General features: G+C 48.6%; 1 protein-coding gene across 1 annotated transcript in view; it reads left to right on the top strand.

Annotated features, from left to right (window-relative positions):
- LOC144150012 (uncharacterized) overlaps positions 1-12227 on the top strand; it is a 43037-nt gene extending 30810 nt beyond the window's left edge. Inside the window, exons 4-5 of the mRNA XM_077681787.1 lie at positions 1697-1834; positions 12027-12227. Of these exons, the coding sequence (XP_077537913.1) occupies positions 1697-1834; positions 12027-12173 (285 nt within the window). The 3' untranslated portion in view covers positions 12174-12227. The remainder of the gene's footprint in view (positions 1-1696; positions 1835-12026) is intronic.
- Positions 12228-16632: the final 4405 nt, after the last annotated feature.

Raw genomic sequence — 16632 nt, 5'->3', positions numbered from 1 at the left:
CGCGTCAGTGATTGGGTGGTGCGATGACATCGGGGTACGAACATTACGGGCCTCTTGCAAATCCCGTCCAACATGCCTCCGATCGATCGCATCGCTCCCAATTAACGGCTGTATGAGCGAAAACCATGTATTAACCAAGTCAAGCCAATCCAGCGCTATACGTTAAGCCAACGCCGCCTGTTGGTTAATAGACAGCAATGAACCTTGAGCTTTGGGATTTCCTGCATTAATATCCAGCTTGCCTTCACCCAGGAATACAGGAAAGAGGGAAATCCCCCTTTATTCCCCCGTCAGGCCCCAATTAGCTTGTACCTGTTTATACTGCTGGGCTTAAATGACCTGCCCGTCTTCGGCCGTCAAAAGGTCAATAGGACACCGCCAAACACAAAGGAGCCGTCATGTGCTCAGTATTGTCTCACTTTGCCTAAAGGCAAATAGTCACCAGGCCTGAAATCTCCTTCCATGGGCTCATTAACTGGGACGCTAGTACACACTCAGCAAACGGGTTGAACGTGGTGCCGAGGTACTTCGTGCTTTTATATACGATGGTCTTTCTTGGGCTTAAACCAAAGTGGTTGTCTCTTTGTTCCCGACTGCATCCACACGGTCAAGGGTTAAATGAATCGTTGAACGAAGTTTAATATGCAAATCATTTTCAAACTACTGTATCGGGTAGCATACTTGATGGTTGTCAGCATTGTTCAGCAAAAAAGAAAACCTCAGGCGTATTTGCAGGCGAACATGACTTCTTGACAACTACTCCTAGCACTGCTCTTTTGGTTAAAAGTAGACGTGGGCGTATTTTTTTCGGATGTAGAGAAATAGAGAACCTTATTAGAAGAACAGAGCGGTAAACTCGCGTATACCAAACCCAAAAGCGCGTCAAAAACAATGTTCAAACCACAAAACCGATACAGGGCTCGCGATCGAACATCCAGCCCGTGGCTCGAGTGACAAGCCACAGAGTGAAGAAAATTCCTAACACATGGCACGCCAGCAGTGCTAGCGTAGGAAAATTTAATTCAGTTCAGCAACAACTGCTGCTGTGTTTTATCATAAGAGGACTGAGAGTGGGGAAAGCAGCAGAAGAGTTGGGCGGGGAAAGAGGGGAGGTAGTTGCGTGGCAGTGGCTTCCGAAGAATACCGGCTTTGGACGGCGTTTACATAGACGCGCGCCGATACGCGGCCGCTTTTGCGCCTGGTGCTTTCAATTACTTTTAATAAGCCGTAAGCCGGGCTCTTCAATGCACTCGGACGCGCGTCTCGATACAAAGAGGGGGCATGAGTACACGGAGAACGGCGCCTTAGCGTCTAACGTCTGGATCTGTTGGATGGGGATTACAAGGGAATTACAGGTACATGGATATACAATGATGTGCAAGCTTACTGGTGGGATTCAAGGCCATTGCCGAGAAAATTTTTCCTCCAGTTCCATCCATCCTCCGAAACCCTCGTGGAATTTTACTTGCGACGCAAGTGAACTCTTAAACCAACTTTGGAGAGTGATCACTGTTCGTTTACCTTCCTATGAAACGGCTTCGGATGTGTGTGCGTTTTGTGTTTGTATGAATTGCGTGCGTATTACGAAGTTTTTCAGTACTTCGAAGTGCTTAAGTATTACGAAGTATTGCTAAATCAGCCATTGTCATTTCCGCGGTATAGAAAGTAACCATAACGTTTTTGTTAACCTTTATAGGTTTGCGACTCGGATACATGGGAGGTATCTGGTCTCGATGGTGCATTTGAATACCTTGTCGGATTCATTAGAAGTATCGGCGGGGAAGATAAGATGCACCTTTACTTCATGGAATCCTTTGTAACGATCGCCAAAAAGGTTGGTACATCAACATACGTTCTTTGCATTACGTTTTAAAGAACGTAAGAGCATAGTCGCTATAGACTTGGGGGATGAAAAGTTGGTGCAGTGGCCTCGGGCTTGAGAAACCAGGTAAGCCATCAATGGTTTAGGCTTGTCAAACGCCACTGTATATTCTAGCAAGCCTTTCACATTTCTCCCACTTCACAAGGTCGGATTTAGCATCCATTTCAAAATCTACATCATCATCAGAAGATCGAAGGAGGAGGTCAAGTTGGAATATCGTTTTCATGTACGTGGGTCATGAAGCACGCCGTACTAGATATCTAAGGAATAAGTTAAGCCACCTTGGTGTCAGTCAAGTTTTCTTTCGACTTCCTCCTCTAAAGGTAGATCCGCTGGTACCGCCGTCAGCCAATGAGGATCAGACTAGATGTTCGCAGGTGCGGCCGTAGATCTGTTAAAGCGCCGGGGGCGGCCGTAGATGAGTCGATTTGTTCGATGGTTGCTGTTCTCCGGCAGCCATGAGACGAAGGCTTGGGTACGGTATAACTCGAAGTTTACAGGCAGTACTATTTACAAGCAAATATTACAGTATATACAAAAAATGGGGAAACTCGTTACAGCTCTCGGCATAGCCTATAGTATAGAGTACCTGCAAACGAGAATGGACCCAAGTGGTGGATCTTAGAAGGGAGGTCACTTGGCACAGCCTATAGCGCGTAGCGCCTGCGCGAAGCAAAATCCAACCCCCGGTAAAAGGGTTCCTAGCATTTACAGAATTTGTGCAGTGCCCCTGCTGGTGTGCCCGTTCACATGATTTTAGACGGCAATGCGGGCTGACATCAGGGTGACATCAGATCTCAAAGCCCCGAGTGGTTCACTCCAAACAAATAAAACACACACAAAAAGAACCGACCAATCATAAACATGTCTCCACCTGCGGTCACCTGACCCAACACTCTCTCTCATGCAACTCCTAGTACGTTTCCCGCGTACGTTATTGCAACCGACAAGCAAAGGAAAGACATCAGCTACCCAAAGTCACCGACCCCGGTTATATTATACGGTTATACACTGACCACATGACTGGCGGGAAGAGCTGCTCCGAACTTAGGCGAGCCTTCTCGAGGTGAATGGCCCATAAACGAACAGCACCTACGCCGGCTTCGCAAATCCACAACGCCTACGCCACGTGCCGTTTTGACACTAAGCGACGGCATCCTTTCGCTTCCCGTCAGCTCGTCAGCTTTGACGACAACCGAGCCACTTCCCAATGTCGGCAAGCCTTATAATAGCGGCGCGCGCGCTGTCCGAGGGAACCCCGCGCCGAAACTGCGCACCCGTCCGCTGTTCACTGAGACCTCCCGGTCGAGCTGACCGCATATCAATGCAACAAAGGTACTCGGGGTAAGCACCCCCCGTCTTTTGCCACACAAAAAGAACGAAAACAAGCATGCACTCGGTGGCCCCCAACTTCGCGTTTCGCCTGTAAACAAAACGAGAACGAGGTGTTCTTCTTCCATTGAAAGAAATACCAGAGCCCCAGAATGGGAACTCATGACCTTGGGTGTCGTCAACGAACACATATTCTCAAAGCGTGGGCCGGGCTAAAAGATCTCTTTTTCAAGAATGGGCCAGAATACTGTGTGCAGCATTTTAAGCAAAATCGCGTTTTCCAAAAGCCGGTGGAGTAACGCTGACCTAGTGGCACATGCAACTCATATTACCAGTGGGTGCATTAGATTTAAATTTCATACCGTCTATCCGCACCAAAAAGCGATTATTCTAATATAAATAACATGATAATAAGTCGGGTACAATCACACTTCATTCTGGGGTCTATCGTTCTAAGCATTACCTGCTGCAAAAAATTAGCGCGGAATCTTAGAATGACGTGCTAATTAATCCAAGTTACAGTCGAGCTGTACAATTAAGTGAGTGATGAAAAGCATGCCGGTGCTTAGCCAAGAAATTGCCGAGATTTGGTCAATGTCCCACACTCCTTTTATATATCACGAGTTCATGCCTTCAAAAGTTCTTCCCAAACTTGACGTACGCCAATGTTACAGACAAGTGTTCGGAATAATATAAACGTCGTGATTGCAAGGCTTAGCTCTTCCTTGTTAATGCACCGTAACAGCACCGGTCCGCTCTGTAGCCAGGGGAGTAGTGCTGTTTTGGAGTAATCATGGTACGGGGAGTGCAAGTAGGTTGTGGCGCACAACGCCATAATTACTCGAGAATGCGGTGGTCAAACAATACGTTTGGGGTTATGCTCCTAACGGAAACGAAGGGGCCGTGAACCCGACTTAAAAGTTTGGTTTATTCGAAAGATTGCCTCGATTAAATAACACTGACACCTCTTTTAACGGAAACATGTCTAACGAGGGAAACTGCAAATGAGTATGCGACATCCTAGTTACTTTTCCGCACTGAACCTATGAGGTATTATTGAATTGAACTGAATTTATTTGAATTTAGATTTTTTCTGAATCACGTTGCAGAAAGACCGGGAAAAAAGCTATTCAAGCGCCTGAAGGGCCCCGACAACCTTACTCAGAGCAGCAAGTCAAGCATGACGACAGAAATTACAAAACAAGCGTAGTTACAAAACAAGTGCAGAAATAGTGCGCTAGTACAAAAACAAGTGTACTGCTAGTAAAAAGTGCAGTACAGTTCTCAAAAAGAAGCCAGAGCAACTAGAAGTGTCAGGTGCATTATGAATGGGAAATTTGTTGCGATTGGCTCAGGCCTAAAAAATTCAAAGAAAATTAAAAAGGTTAAACAGAGACTCCAAGCATGCAGAACGATTTATAGGCGCCTAAATTAGTGTCAATCCTTTTTACAGCCGTAAGAGTGTTGGGATAAGCAATTAAATTTACGAACGAACACGTAGACATAGCACTCGTGCGTACGGCGCGCACTATGCTGGCCGACGTTCGTGGAAAGGTCGTGGAATTTGGCCAAGAGCTTTGCAGACAAACCGGATGTAGGGCGTGGCGCCCAATGCGAGACAACGGCATCGGACACGTACAGGTGCCCAAAAATTAAACTAACTTGGGCGAGCGGGAACTTTTCTTTGCATCAGCGTCATATGACGGAGTCAATATGCAAACAAGTTAAGGGTAAACGCATGGTCAGAAGATGCGTTTAGCAGGGACAATCGTCTGCTGGGCTGTTCCATCTTAAGAACGTCACCCCATACGAGGGAACAGCAAATGAGCAGCCAGTGGGAGTCACCTAGTGGCTTTGATCGCAACTTATATTCTGAAGATCAACGTTGCAGGAATTATTCCCCAAGTAACAAATAAAAAACATGTTCCTCGGCTTATCTTAACATTTGTGGTGTTTGTGGAAAGCTTAAACTTCAATTTCTCTAATGGTTGCTCGACTTTGACTTTCACAACATAACATAAGAGCAAAACTATCATGCAACGTAATTGGATGGTTTCGCTGCTCAAGGCATTGGCTGCAGGTGTCAGTACGTGAAGGTGATGAACTCCGATGCTGACAGTTTGTATATTCCGCACGAGTAATATCGCTCGCGAAGCCGTGGCTTTACGTTAATAATAACAACTAAGATAAGATTTGGAGGATGCGCGAATATTAGTGCAGAAATAGCAAAGTTACAAAGCAAAAAGGGGAAGATTGCTGGCACAGCGCTCGAGTCCTTCGGGCAGAATACGCAGCAGATAGATTTGGCAAATGCAGCAATTATTTTTGCCCTTAGGTAGCTTGGCAGAGCGTTAGCGATAAAGAGAGGCGGTAGGCTGGAGTACTCTCAGAGAACGATTCTATTGCCGCCTGCGGGGTGTGAGACGGAGCGTAAGCTTCGGCATTATTTCGGCTGGAGCTGTGAAGAACACGGGCGTGATGTTCTTGAAATCGAAGAGGCCAAGGACGAAGGAAGTTATATGTTTTAAAAAATCTCTGTCAATGCTATGCTTGGTGGTAGGGGAGAACGCATAACTAGCCATTGTACAATAGGAAAAAGGTTTTTATGGATATAATGGTATAGACACTCTTATTTGCAACCGCATAACAATTTGGTTAGCATACGAATATTATGCGCAATGACCTTGGCAGCGAAAGCGGGATTCTGTTATGCAAGCACTGCAATAATACCGACGTAATGGCATCAATGTAAAGTGGAGTTGGATTGGTCGGTTCACAGTCGCTGTATATGCAAGGAAGGACGTCATGATGGCCATGGCCTGGCCACAAAGTCATGGCCAAGCGCGAAGGTATCACTTTTTTCTTGAAGCTTTTCTTCAAGGGCGCAATTATCGAACAATGTTGCCCATTAAGGAATAGAAATACAAGCAAAGGAATATAAACCTCACTAGTGCAGTGCAGTGACGCCGGGACGAATCCAATACTGACACGGGGGTTATCAGTGTGGTCAGCTTCTGTGGTAAAAAGTGGCATTTATTCAGGCGAGTTTGCAAAGAAACATTGGCAACTCACATCGACACGTTCTCCAGGCGCATGACATGATTCTCGGACTCCGGAGTACCAGTGACGATGCCGAAATGACAACGACCCATCTTGCACATTAGGCCATGCAGAGTGTTATCTCCCCTAATGTTGCAGAGGCGTTCTTCCAGCGAAAAAGCATGAAGTTAAGCCTGTACTGCCCGCGCAGAAGGAAACAGAGCACGCGAGCAGTTACCGAATTAGAGTCCCTGTATATCGCGTGGCGCAAGAGTTGTGTGCCTGCTTGCTACATGCCGCAGGTTACATTTCGACAGGAAAGCACGTTTTCAGTGCTGCGCACAAGACCGCGTATTCAGTCAGTTCTGCTCTATTGAGCATCGGCGGTTGTAGAAGCGGCGGCAGCGGCGGCCGCTCGGCTGATAAGCAGCCGACTATATTGGGCACCAGGTTTTGTTCACTGCGCTCCTGGCCACTCCTCCGCGCCGCTGCCGCTGGCGCTTGCGGTCCGGCGGCAGCTCATATATGCTAGACGGGTTGCTTTACCGCACGACCTGGAGTTCAAAATGGCGGATGGACGCGCTACTCGGCTCCCCTAGACTCTAGGCATCGTGGCGTCGCCCCACGGCGTCCACGGTAAGCAAAGAGTGGTAGGCTGGGTAGGCGGGCACAGAGCCTTCGCCACACTATCTGACAGTGCTTAATGGTCGCCCTGCTGGCGGGTCCGACGGCGCGTGGCAGTTTTCAACGGGCAGCGCTTGGCTGTGGAATGCCGCTGGTTACATTGCCGCTCGCTGCAATGATTGGCAACCGAATACGCGGCTGTTGAGTTCGACTAACCCATGTCCCTTACATCACGCCTTGTTCCGCGGAATTGAGCACAGCCGTCGGTGTTCTCGTCGCGTGCTGCATAGTATTGACCGCCTATTAGGCGAAGTTTTTTGCGGGCACACGCATTTTTTGAAACACTACTGAGTTAATTACTGAGAGCTATTACTAAAGAGCGAATGAGGGAACCCCGAATAAAAGATCTCTGAAGCATCGATTATATCGAAAAAAGCATAAATTCTACAGATTTATTCTTAGTTTGTGCTAGCTATATTCCGAACCCACATTTTGTTGTCGGTTTATTTGTATTGTATTGCAAAGGCAAGCAGATAATTCCATTCATGGTGGAAACTGTGCATAAAAGACGAAGGCAGGGATAGGATAAACACAAACACGCCGCTGTTTATCCTATCCCTGTCTTCGTCTTTTCTGCAAAGTTTTGACCACAAACATAGACCAACTTGCCCAGATCGTCACACTCGTACATAATACAATTCCTCCAGTGGGCAGGAACCCGATGCCTGCGTGGTATTGCGTGTAACAAGGTGTGTTTTCAAGCACGCAGCTTCTTTGAACTCCTGAGCGCCCGATTTCATCGCCGATGAATGCAGCGAGCGGCAATATAACTAAGGCCATTCAAAACCCAAGCGCAGCCCCTTGAAACCTGACGAAGTCGGCCATGTCAGCAGAGCGACGATTAAGCATTACCAGTACGCAATTCATCCCGTGAAGGCCGCCAGTGTCTCCCCGTTGGCGTTTCTAGGCGGCGCCGCGATGCAATTCGGGTACTGCTCCCGGGCTCTGTTTACTTCTAGGCGGACGTTTTTATTTTTATTCGTATTTATTTATCACACACCGCGAACCAAATAAGGTCCAAGCAGGAAAGGTACAGCAAGTTCGAAGGTAAAACAAAAGTACAACAAAGTTACAACAAAGTTGTTACAAGGATACATCAAATGTAAGAAAAACATGGAAATCACCATCAAATTTATTCGTTTCTATAGGGCTGAGTAAACCCACTGCAACATTCCGCCAAGACTGATTAACTTTGTTTTCGCATATTGCGCCTCTGCCAAGACTGCCGAGCAGTAGCCACGCCACAGATAGACCGGAGATAACTCCCTGTGAGAGAGAGCCAAATGCCGAATGCAGAAGATGAACGCCTCCATGAGTCATTCTACTCCCTTTCTAAATACACAGCAACTATTTATATCAGGGGACAGCAACCTCAGACCCTCGGGGAAGTATTATGCGACCCCCGGATGACGCCAGAACCACCACTTGCTAACTGAAGGCCGACAATGGCAGTTTTAACCTCAAATGTGGTTAGACAGGAACAAAGCGACATCGCTTCCAGTTGGCATTGCCCCTCATATTTGAACTTAACCAGATAACATATCTTCACTTCCTTCTTTGCACCGGTCCAAAAAAATTGGCGAAGCTTTCACTGTGTCACGCAAGGCTTGACCCATAGCGAAGCGAGATGATTTATTTCTATCTAAGCACTGAAGCACATACCACCACGTATTGCATGTTGTTTCAGATTGTTTACATGTTCCGTCGTCGCTTTGTACTTTCCTACTCGTAATAATCGTCATATGAATCGATATCGTCGTCTTCCTCGATATCGATATCGTCGTCGTCGATATCGTTGTCTTCATGACTAGAGCGCACGAGTCCTTTTGTCCGCCGGATTTCACATTTCCCCCTAAGTGGACCGCGTCAACACGCCCTAGAGCCGGCGGCAACAGGTTTCGCAAACTTGGCGTATGTACGCCGCACATCGCACACATTACGGCCGGCCACAACCGCTGCGCTGTTAAAGAAGCAACACTCGCACCCCGGCCCCGATTTGCCGCCCAGCCCTTGTCGTGTCGCCTTCATGCAACTGGGGTGTCTGACCCCTGATGTAAATGAAACGGGTTTGAGCCTCTGGTTTGCCCACTTTTACTAATAATAGTAAGCACGTACAAATTCGTTCGCGCACAGAATATTACGTCTCTGAAATAATACCGAAGCCGCAGGCAGCCTCCGGCGAAAGGCAGCTGCCGCTACGAGTGAGCTCCATGGTTCCGCCAACGTGCATGTACAGGCCTGCAGTGCGAGGAAACACATGCGATGCTTACTGAAGCCATGTTTTTGCGCTCGCCACGAGTAGGCAGGATGGGTTAGCGGCAGTGCCAAACTTCAGCACTCCGGAGACGTCGGCGGTGTGATGAAAGGCGTTTGTTGCACTCTACATGGACACTGCAGTGAATTTGACAATCTGTTTTTGCTCGCATTGTGTAGACTGGCACAAGTAAAAACAATTCCGCGGAACAATTCCGGTGGATAAAGCAATATTTATTTTATAAAGCCTGAAGGGAGAAAATCTACCACGCCCAGTCTGTGGCAGCCGCACCAACTAAATCAGTGACGCCCATACAAGGTGCTACTGTGATTGGACGATGTCTAATATTGGAATTCAAACAAGTTCTGGTGGCCGATTTGTGAAACATGTTCGACATGCGACGTTAGTGTCGGCGGAGAATTCTCGATATCTCAAGAATCGCTGTACCACATTTGTGCGATGTTGGCGGCTGTAAACTGCGTCAGATAATCCTACTATCACGGGTAAAATCCTAAAGATCACAAACAGAGGCTGAACGCCCTCCACGTCACCGGAGACGCTGATATGTGGAGCGCTTTCTCCCCCCCTTTGGAGCTTACCTGGCTTGTGCCTGTGTCGGAAGAGGCGTGTTCGCGCCGGGATGAAAGTCCTCTAGTTTGGCACTGTGCCCGTGCGGAAAGCAGTGCATTGTGGCCAGTGAGACTTCCATGGAAATTCATCCCACACGTCCAGGTCCCCATCGCAGTCGGGTAAATCCGACTAGGGCGCAAGTTGTCCGCTGTGGCTTCCACATTTTATAACTGCGCACAACACAGAGCTCCAAAGGCAGACCACGGTGAAAACCGAAACCGCCCCGTGCTAATGACCAGTCGTGGCGAATGCGCTGGTAGCATCACCTGTTGAATTTCACCCCAACTGCTCACTGTTGTCGGTCTATAAGCAGATTAGATACAAAACTGGGGAGGTAATTTAAGACACAAGCCAGGCCGGGGTCATGGCTGCCAGAAACGTTGATTAACGACTTATAGACAGAGTTCGTTTGTAGGGATGCCTAACGTAGACAGAGCCGTTGCTGTAAAGCGTGAACAGCACGTAGCGTTTTCGCACGTGATTCGTGGGCGCCGACGTTGCGTGCGTGATTTTGTCAAGTCGGCGCCGACGATTTCGGGCCCGCGGCAGTTTCTACTAGAGTGAACTAGAATACCCAAGTATTCTAGTTCACTCTAGTTTCTACCTCGGTGTGAATATGACGCTCGACGCTCGCGGCAGTGGCAGGAGCCTGACGGCTTGCGCCAATGGGGAGGTGTGCTATCCATGGCGGCAGTTTGAAAGTTCTCGGAACTTTCAAACTCGAGCTGGCTCCGCTGCAGATATTTAAGCTACCAAGGTGGCGAATATTTGACGGGCGCTTTCCCTAGCGCCGCGTATGATACACTATAGTGTCGTTTTTGCCCACATTATCAGGTTTTTTTCTGCACAAGCAACTTCGTTTGTGCTTTGAGTGGCATTTTAAAGCGCGGTTAGAAGCAGTCGCTGCAAAAACCCGCACCACTTCGTGGCCGGTGACGCCGCTATGTTGCCGCCGCCTCCCACGCCGCGCGCAGCACGGCAACATCAGCGCGCCTAGGTCGTACGCCGCGCGTTTTCGCAAGCAGAAAACGCGTACCCTTCCAAGCTCGTTCCACTCTCTCCCCATGGCCTCGAGAATCCTGTTCCCACCTCCCCCTTGGTACCCTCACATCTCAGAACGACTCTCATTGCACATGCAGCAAAACGGAGGCTACCCTATAGTTTGGCGCTGGTGTTTACCTTTCCTGGCGTGCGATCACCGGCTCACGCTCATGCTGATCCCAGGTTCAATTCTTTTAAATGCAGAGCATTTCAGTAACTCACGATGTCACCCGCGTTGACGTCCGTAGGCGTCCGTAGTCGTAGTCCGCACCCTTCCCCCTACACTATATAAAAAGAATACTATCTGGCGCCTGGTTTCGATCCTTCAACCCTGCGGGCGGAACGCAATGTACATGGTGCTCTACCCACTGCGCCACAAAGCCGGCACAGAATGGGAGGCTACGAACGCGCCTTATATCCTTGACTCATTCAAATTACTGCTGACGAGCGCTCTCTCGTCAGCAGTTGTCACAAGTGCAACAACATTAACGTAACGTAAACTACCTAACGTCGTGCGCCCCCGGAAATGTTCTGCATTTGATCGTGCCCCTCGCGAGGGGGATGGTTCACGGTGTCCCCATGCAAACAGTTTGCCATTATAGTTTTTGTACTACCTATTTTCTGTGCCATCCCAACGAGGTTACTTCAAAATACGCGAGGAAGAAGAGAGGTAGAGACCAGAGAGGCTAGGAAAGAAGGAGGACATTGTTGAGGGAGAAAGTTAAAACGCAGAGATGGCTTAGGAAAAGAAGCCTTGAGGAGGGGTCAGGTAGGGAAGGGAAATGTAGGAGGAGGAGGTCAGAATGGAAGTAAAGGGATGGGGTGGAAGGCAAAGTTCAAGCAGGGATAATGAAGGGTGGAGAAGATAGGGACCATGTGGAGGGGGATGAGATGCGCGGAAAAGGAGGAAGTGGAGAGTGGGAAAGAGTATGATGTGTTATGTAGAAAAGGCTATCGCCTTGTGACTGCGCTTGTGGCGAAGCAAGCAGATGCGCTCGCCATGGTTTGATAAAAGCTTTTTTTCAAACATCTTTGCGGCGGTGGTTGAAACGCAACCAGCTACCACTTGCATCATTGAGGGAAAGTGTTTTGGTGCCTCCCAAAAGCGTCTGAGCACGTGTGAAATGACCCACATGGCTAACTGTAGCCAAACTGTGCACGCAGGCAGAGCACGTGATGAAGTGGAAGCCCAGACGGTTCGCGTGGCTCTTCCTCAACACTGACCTGGACAACCGGAAAGATGAGTGCAAGGCCACAGAAAACTTCGACAGAATTGGCAAAGTCAAGCTAATTTTCACCGGCACCCCCTGACTTTGGGAAGGCAGCCCATCTCACCGGCCTTCTCGTCACTTCTCCCACTGTCATCGGGAGGCTCGAAGTGGAAAGAGAATAAATCTATAAATTCAACGGTGTTTTATTTTTTCACTGGAGGAGGCTTCAAGTCAAAGGAACGAAGGAAGACTTCCTCGAGTGTGGGCTCCTGGTATGAAAACATTTACTCGCATTCTTTCATGCACTCCAGCTGGGAAATCTTCGCTATGCTAAGGTGTCAGCGCGTGCATTCAAAGCGGATGAATTGCGACGTACGATTAGACCGAAAAAATTGGGCAGGGCCATCCCTTTGTTTGATGTTGCAGACGTCTTTTCAAGCTATCGTGACCTGTGTTTCTGAATCGCAGCAACGCTATCCGTCTGGTGAGTCGTTTAACAGAAGCCGGCGATCAATTACAGGGATGTAAGAGAAATGCTGATTTTCGCTCTGCAAAAATTTTGCTGCCGCCTTAAAGGGACAGCAACCGATGTTTGTCGCGTATATGTTATCTAGCTTATATGAAAGCCAGCGTTTTATATAGCGCGGTAACCACAAGCAATTTCTAAACGAATCGTTGGAAATAATTTTAATTTGGCAGCACACTTTCAGAAATAGGAAAGGTGGCGGTTCGTAGTGTCGAACCTTGGCACTACAATATGTGTCCCTGTCACGTTACCTGCAAACCTAGCAGCTACTGTAACTGCTGAAATGTTTATTTACGTATTGAAAACCTTTTACCACAAGTATTTGTACAAGATTAAATCTTATATGTATTTCTAAACATTATTTTGAAAATTCTAAAAACCCGCCGCCCGCCGCCGTTTTGTTGCTCTCAGTGTTGCTGAGCCACCATGCCCAGAATCAACGGCAGGGTTCAGTAAACAGACCCAGTGAACGAGCTTTGACGATTCTGCCTGAGTCAGGGGCGTTTGTTCGGCCAAAATATTTGATTTCAGTTTCCAAATACGCCAATGGCAGCTAAAACGAAAAAAAACGTCACGCCCGGGGAGAACAGAACTTCCCACCTCCACAACGTGAAGCCAGATTCTACCTATCGTCTATCCCAACAGATGGCGCATTCATGCATAATAGACCGTTGCATTAAAAACACACATGAGGAAACAAGAAAGCCTACGATTCGAACTTTTTTTAACTGGGGAAAAGTTTTTAAATGTCGTTTTTCATTTCGCATACAGACAAAAGTATGCTGCCGAGCTACTCTGTCATGGTTGCCAGAATTATTTTTGGGGGGGACACATACGGCTCGTAGATCTACAAATTTCGATTTAAAAAGCTCTAGGGCCTTATCAGCAAAGCCATTTCTCGTCAAGGTGCTTTAAGTGATGCCCCTTCATTTGGGATAGAGAATATACACTCGACAAAAATCGGTTGTCTGTCCCTTTAAAGAAATAACTATGGTGATGGCAGGAATGTATAAGGCGGCTTAACTTGATTTTTATGAATAGCATTTAGTCCCGTGAACTGGATGAGCTCACGAAAATAATGAAGTGAGGGGTTCAATTTTTCTATTAACCTCAAGCAGGGTCAATTCCCAGTCTAAAACTCGCTGGGGCACTATCGTCAAGTTCGTCTCTTCAGTCGACGTCATTGATCCCTCGAGATGGATTAGAGGGAGGGGTCGTATAACCCTTGCCCATGTTTATACAAATATTACCTTCCGGAATATTTAATCGCCATGGTCTATTATGATCCTTCTATAATCTCACTGGCCCCCATCTCTGTCTACAACCCCCTTGTAACTTCCTCTGTATTCTGTGAGTTAGGCAACTTCCTGCACTCGCTTCTGCCCACCACCAATATGATCCTTTGGGGTTCCCTTCCATGCCCCTCACAGTCTTTGGGGCTACGAGCAGACCCTCGAACCCGGCCGCCTTCTCCACTGCCTTATACAGGAGAGCCACGTCACCCTTCTTAATACTCTGGCTCCCCTACCAGAGCCCGCACTATCTCACACCAGCCCACGACACCCGACTTTACTTTACCTCGGGGATTCTTTCAGTTCAGTGGCGGGTCACAGCCGAAACCCTCCTCAGCGACCATTTTCTGACGATGTCGCCTCGTTACTCACATTGACTGGGCCGCCTTCCGCACAGCTCTGGCCTCCCATTCCTTTGAGTCGTATGACGACTAGACGTCGGGCATTGCCGTGGTGCTTTCGAGTAGTAGTCTCCGTTCTCGGATCTATCATCCGATCCAAGACCTTGACCCTTATTTTTTCCGTTGATGGCACCGCCGTAAACCACTGCAGCGCTCTTTCTGCTCCCAACCCCAAAATACTCAACTCGCTTCCAGAATGGCTGCTCTACGAGACGAGATCGTTACCCACTGCGCTTCTCTTGAACATTCTCGATGGAGGGCTCTCTGCGACAATCTTTACATTCTTAAATCTCTCCTAGGTACTAAGCCCACGCTTGTTCCGACTTTAGCTAAAGCTCTTGCTCAAGGAACACCCTGCGACCTCTTCAACCAACTAGCCTCTCTTTATCTCCCGCCCCCTCTTACTCCTTGCTATAAACTACCCGGGTGAACCTAATTCTGATCTGGACTGCCCTTTCGCTCTCCGGGAGCTCTAGGACGCCCTAGTTGCAAATGCTACGTGTTCTGCTCCTGGGGAAGATGCCTGGGGAAGACAACCTCCCCGAACATATGAAAGAGATCCTCCTCTAGATTTTTAACCAACCATGGTTCAGCGGCTGCCTACCTAGCTCGTGGACTTCTTCCTTTATTACCATGATTCCCAAACCTGAAAAGCCTCCTTCCATCACTAACCTTTGGCCTATATCCTTAACGTGATGCGTTGGTAAAACCCTTAAGCGTATGGCTCTGACTCGCTTTTCTCAATTTCTCGAAAAAAGGGACTTCTTCCCTCATTCTCTCTGTTCTCTGTGTCGTGTCTGTAAGTAGGATATGTTTTTGCTTCTCCACCACACCTTTCTCTCTCCCACACCAACCCAAATCCACGCTCTGGTGACCGTGGATGCCTGCGAAGCCTTTGACAGTGCGGGCTATGACCACATCCTGGCACAGCTTCCCGCAATGTCCTGCGACTCCCGCATGTGCTGATATCGCCACTCCTTCCTCTCCCACCGAGTGGCTCGCTTTCCAGTCGGCTTCCACCGGTCCGACCCCCACCACTACACTGGAGGCACTCTGAGGGTGCTGTTCTTTCCCCCCCCCCCTTTTTCAATATTGCTGACTCTTATCGCTTCCCAACTAGATGAAATTCCTGATCTTCATCACGGCCTTTACGCCGACGACATCACCCTTTGGTGTTCGTCAGGCTGTCCGGGTCACGTGCTGCAGAGTACCCTGCAACGCGGCTTGGATCTAGTGGACTCTTTTCACTGCTGTTGGTCTTTTTCCGAGCTTCTCGTTCTCGACCGTTCCTCTTACCAGCGCGCCCACAATTCCCTCGTCTCTCTCCACATTTCTGGTTCTACCATTCCTGTCATCAACAAATGCAAGGTTCTTGGCTATCCTTTGTATGCAGCCATGAACGTACAAGCCCTACACAGCGCCGTCGTGACCTGCCAGTCGGTAACCCACCTTCTGCGCCATGTGGTCACTCGACGAGCGGATCTTAATGAAGATAATGTCTGCAGGGTTGCTCACGCGCTCTTTCTCAACAAGTTATTCTACTTCATCCCTTACATCTCCTTCACAAACACTCAACGTAATGCCCTCGAGACCGCCCTTGTGAGACTCTACAGGGCAGCATTGAATCTCCCTATCACCACTTCTACGGATAAGCTTTTTGCCACGGGCCCCTTTCACTCCCTTCGCTATCTCGTCAACCTCCATCGTGATTCCCAGCTTTCTCGGGTCTCCCTTATCCTACAGGGTGAGTGGCTACTGGTTCAGGCGGGTATACCTCCGATTCCCGTCTACCCCATTGCCCCTCCCGACGAAAGTTTGGCGCCCAACCTTCGTATCCTCCCTCTCTCGTAAAACATGTCTGCTGCCCTTCATGCACGTCGTCGTCATGCGGCCCCGCAGCATCATTCTCCTTTTTTCACGACCCGGGGAACTGCTTAGACAGATGCCTCCTTTGTGGCTCCTGCGGATCGCTCTGTACCACCCTCACTTTCCTGAAGCCAAAACCCACAGTAGCGGCCCGTACCTTCACCCTTCGGAAGGAATGTTTTTTAAGGTTCTGGCCCATGCCCTTGAGGCCCATGCCCTTCAGTCCTCTGCTTCTCATCCCCCCGTCCCCGAATACACAGTCTTTTCTTACTCTCACGCCACTATTACACACATACAAATCAGTCACTACCCTCTACCCTTCAACAGGAGGTCGAATGAGCGTCCTCCACTTTACAGCCATCCATCGTTTTCTTCCTTTGGGTCCGTCGACACTCCGGTATGTACGGCAATGAGTTGGCGCATCAACTCTCCCGCGACACACTTTACTGGCACCGTTGATCCCCTGGCCCGTGC

The sequence above is a fragment of the Haemaphysalis longicornis genome, unplaced genomic scaffold, assembly GCF_048455015.1.
Source record: "Haemaphysalis longicornis isolate Haplotype H1 unplaced genomic scaffold, Haemaphysalis longicornis Haplotype H1 scaffold_8, whole genome shotgun sequence".
Taxonomy (NCBI): Eukaryota; Metazoa; Arthropoda; class Arachnida; order Ixodida; family Ixodidae; genus Haemaphysalis; species Haemaphysalis longicornis.
Note: the sequence above shows the minus strand (reverse complement) of the source record. Positions and strands in the feature narration are given on the sequence as shown.